The sequence below is a fragment of the Cyprinodon variegatus genome, unplaced genomic scaffold, assembly GCF_000732505.1.
Source record: "Cyprinodon variegatus isolate N-32 unplaced genomic scaffold, C_variegatus-1.0 Scaffold181, whole genome shotgun sequence".
In the NCBI taxonomy this organism is placed as follows: Eukaryota; Metazoa; Chordata; class Actinopteri; order Cyprinodontiformes; family Cyprinodontidae; genus Cyprinodon; species Cyprinodon variegatus.
The window spans coordinates 325,440-329,775 of record NW_015150634.1 but is presented as its reverse complement, the minus strand read 5'-3'; the positions used below and the strand labels follow the sequence as shown (position 1 = coordinate 329,775).

Sequence of the window (4,336 nt, the reverse complement as noted above, 5' to 3'; positions counted from 1 at the left end):
GTAGTATGGTGTACATTTTAGGACATATTTAGTCTCAGGAAATCTTGACTAATCAAGTAAATATTTTAGTTTTATAAAGCTACATTCTCGCCTAATCCTAAAAGTTTAGGGCTCAGACCGGCTAACTTTGGCTCCTGAGATCTGAGGATGTCCTATAATGTGCTCTGGAGGGCAGGGGGGGGATTTACCACTAGGCAATACTAGGCAGTTGCCTTGGGCCTCAAGTTCCTGGCTGCCCCATAAAACTCCTTTTCCATGTAAGGTTAATACAGCTATCACTTATTTGGGCACATTATTTATGTTTTTGATAAAAAATACTTTTGCTAAAATGCCATCAGAATGTTTATAATATTAAGACCTTCAGTGACAAACACAAGAAATGTGATCTTTTTTAGTGTTGCTCTTACGAAACGCAGGCCTTCAGAGAACAGCTAGAGTTTTACTAAATATAAAGCAAAGGAGGTCCTTGTTTACTATGCCAGATTAGATTAAAATGTATCAGAGGATCAGATTTCTTTGTATGAACATATCAAACAATTCCCCATAATGCAATGCGTTGTGTTTGTCTATGAGCTACAATCTCTGTGGTTTTAATCTGGTAAATATGAAACGTTATGCTTGTATTTATACTTTTGACGGCAACACCTAGATCTCTCTTCAGGACCAGAGAGACTCACAGAAAGCTGAACTCAATATGTTTTGTTTTACTGCGTTAACAGGCGGTGGAAATATTAAAAACATTTGAAAAGAAAGACAGCAGAGTGAAAGGTGTGGCAGCCACTAACCTTACTTCCCTCTATTTCTTGGTAAGTCTCTCTAACTTCGTTAAAACAACAGATTTTTATGTTAAAAATGTATTTTAAGTGATACGCTGGATTTAAATTCAATGAATGGACAGAAGTCTTGATTCAGCAGTTTTTATGTTTTACAGGAGAAGGACTACGAGCAGGCGGAGCGATACGCTGACCTGGCTATTAACACTGATCGTTATAGTCCAGCTGTACTTGTCAACAAGGGAAACATGGTGTTTGTCATGAAGGACTATGAAAGGGCTGCTGAGTTCTACAAAGAGGCACTGAGGAATGACTCCTCGTGCACTGAGGCGCTCTATAACCTGGGTAGAGTTTATGTTCAGCTATTTGTAACTGTCAAACAGTAACTGCTGACTCATTATCACACGAACAAAGTATTTTTGAGCATAGCTGAAGCAGAAAAAGAAGTTTGATAGTAAAGTTTGGTCTGTTTTTACTGAGATTCTGTCATGTTGGACGGTTGGTGTCTTAGCATGGTTCCTACACAATCTGGAGATATCTTTTCCTTTACTCTTTAGATTGAATTAGGTAAGAAAAATAAATCCATCCATCCATGCAGTTTTTTTTCCCCCAAACTGTCGCATGCTTATCAACTTTACATCCATCAGTTATCCTTTCACATCCTTCTTTTTGCTACCATTTTATTATACTTAGGGACCTCTTTGCCCTGTAAATAAAGGTGAAAACCACATATTAATACAAGTTGTAAGAAAAAGAAAGAAAATAAAAGGTGGAACATTGAAAAAAAAACACAAAGATGTAAATCTGAGTTATAATGTTAATGTTTAGCAATACCAGCGTTTAAAGTCTTTAAATATTTTTGTATTACCAGAGTCTGAGATTGTTTCTAAAATGTTTTATGACATTTATACAACACATAAAATATGTTTCTTCTTTTTGTTATTTTGCTTTTGTTAATATATGAAACTTTTCTAAGAATAGAATCAGATTTATGTGGAAAAAAGCAGATCAATCTTTCGAGGTAAAATCTGTAAAACCAAACAGAACATTTTAAAAATACAAAAGAAGATTGGATTTAATATTTTTAGATATAACAGCACACTTCTATCAAATATCCCTCAGTCCATCTATCCTGGTTCTATGTTTAAAGGCCGATTACTGTCAGAAGGTTATAGTGAAATGTTGTATATTTAAATAATAAATTGTACCCAAAAAAAACTAAGAACTCATAATTTCCCCTTTTGCCTCATGTAGGTTTGACCTATAAGAGACAGAGCAGACTGGAGGAGGCTTTAGACTGTTTCCTGAAGCTTCATGCCATTCTGAGGAACAGCTTCCAGGTCATTTATCAGCTGGCCGACCTGTATCCCAGTCATGACACCTGTGATGGTTAATTAATCAGCCACTGTTGCTGAGGCTTTATTCTGTTTGTTAAACTAAACCTTTGATATCCGTTGGCCCTTGACCTCCTGGCTTCAGCTACGAGATGCTAGAAGATCCTCAACAGGCGATCGAGTGGCTGATGCAGGTCACGCCCACAGATCCACATGTACTGGCCAAACTGGGAAAGCTGCACGACGAGGAAGGGGACAAGTCCCAGGCTTTTCAGTGCTACAATGAGGTGAGAAAGGAGACTTTTTTTTTTTTTATTCCCCTCTCTACACAATAAATAACAAAGGTTAAGTTTTCAGGCTACATTGGTGTTAAAAACACTCCCATGCTGTCGGACTGTTGTTCAGTCTTTCAGGTACTTTCCGTCAAACGTTGATGTGATCGAGTGGCTCGGGGCTCACTACGTGGAGACCCAGTTCTGTGAGAAGGCCATCCAGTACTTTGAACGAGCAGCTCTCATACAGTAAGTTAGTATACGTTGAAGTTATGTTTTAGATTGTACTTTTGTCCCCAGTACCATATATAGAATCAGAAAACATAAAAATATCTTCTAAAGTAGTTCTAAGACATACTTAAAAAAGACATAAATATGAATCTACATATAAGATTTAATAATTGATTGATCCCAATAAATCGCATTTTAATCAAAAATATTATATTAACCAAATAAACAACATTTTCGAATGCTTCAATTTGCTTATAAATTATTGCATAAATTGACTTTTCAAGCCCAGAAACACACATTTTTATTCTTTCCAATTAATTGTTTTTATTCATTATTTAGACTATAAACCCATCAAATCAATTTTAGTTATTATCATTTCATTTTATCCAGTCCGCTTTATTTATATAGCACATTTTATAAAGAGGGGCATTTTCAATGTGCTGCACAGTTAAGAAAAAACAAAAACATATAGGCAAATACAGAGCAATCAGTAGTAAAAAAAATAAAATTAATTAATACAATAAAATACAGAGAGTAGAAATAGGTCTTAAGACGGGACTTAAAATACTCAAGTGTTGTGGTTGTTTTAAGTCTAGCCTATGGACCATAAGTTGGATCTGGCTCTCTGACCTCAGAGTGTATAGAGGTCAGTGATATCCTGTGGGGCCAGCTTATTTAAAGCTTTGAAAACAACAAAATCTTAAAATCAACCCTTAATCTTTTATAGGGCACTCATTGAAATACTTTGAAAATCAAAACTTCACTCCAATAGTGTTATTGTAGGACAGGACAAGACCTTATTACTTTTGTAACATTCAAAAAATAACAAGAAAGCACACTTGCCGTAATATATTAAGAAAGAAATAACAAAAGTGCTTCTATAAGAAATTAATGAAAAACACAAAGTGAAAGAAACACAATTTTTTTTTGTTGCAACAGCCACATTTTTTTTAACTTTTTTTTAACTCGGCTTTTAACTTTTTAACTTTACTTTGTAAGTGTACAACTAGCTTTTTAACTTTTCCCTTAGCTTTTTACCTTTTTTCTTAACTTTTTTTTCAACTTAATTGACAGTAGGTAAATTATTCAAGGCCTTAGCTAACAAGTTAAATGGGAAAATAGAATCTGCATCCACATAGTATTGCCTTAGCTGAATGGGTAGATATAAATCTTTTACTTCTAGACCTTGAAGGGATGGGGGACCCCATTTGTAAGGGGTATGCAAGTGATAAAAAACGGTAGGGTTAAACTGAACAGGCAGCCAGTACAAAGATGCTAAAATAGGACTAATTTGCCAGAATTTTTTTTCCAGTTAAAAGATGAGCCGCAGTGTTCTGGGCTAACTGCATGTGTGGAAGAAAATTGTGACATATTCTGAAATAAAGTGCATTTTAGTAATCCAGGCGGGTCGAAATAAAAGAATGCCGTAGTTTAAAGATATGTTTAAAGATAAATAACGATTTGACTTTAGCTAAAAGCAAAAGGTGATCAAATTTGGACGCTCAAACTGCATTAATCTGTTGAAATTAAAATCTTCTTAATGTATATCTGTTTATCTATCCGTTATTTAGGTTATCCATCCATCAGATAGGTTGAAAGTCACAAGCGTTTAGCTTTGTTTAGGAACCCTTGATATTTTATACAACTTCCTTTAAAAAGTATATTTCTTTAGAAGTGTTGAACCCCCATTGGATCGCTAATTGCTGCTGCTGTGTGTGGGTGTGTA

At 35.0% G+C, this 4,336-nt stretch overlaps 1 protein-coding gene across 2 annotated transcripts in view; it reads left to right on the top strand.

Moving 5' to 3' along the window:
• The window catches only part of ift88 (intraflagellar transport 88), a 44,334-nt gene that overhangs the window by 20,547 nt on the left and 19,451 nt on the right, over positions 1-4,336 (top strand). For both annotated transcript variants that reach the window (XM_015378871.1, XM_015378870.1), the window contains exons 14-18: positions 720-806; positions 932-1,118; positions 2,028-2,136; positions 2,253-2,394; positions 2,513-2,628. In XM_015378871.1, coding sequence (XP_015234357.1) covers positions 720-806; positions 932-1,118; positions 2,028-2,136; positions 2,253-2,394; positions 2,513-2,628 — 641 coding nt within the window. The remainder of the gene's footprint in view (positions 1-719; positions 807-931; positions 1,119-2,027; positions 2,137-2,252; positions 2,395-2,512; positions 2,629-4,336) is intronic.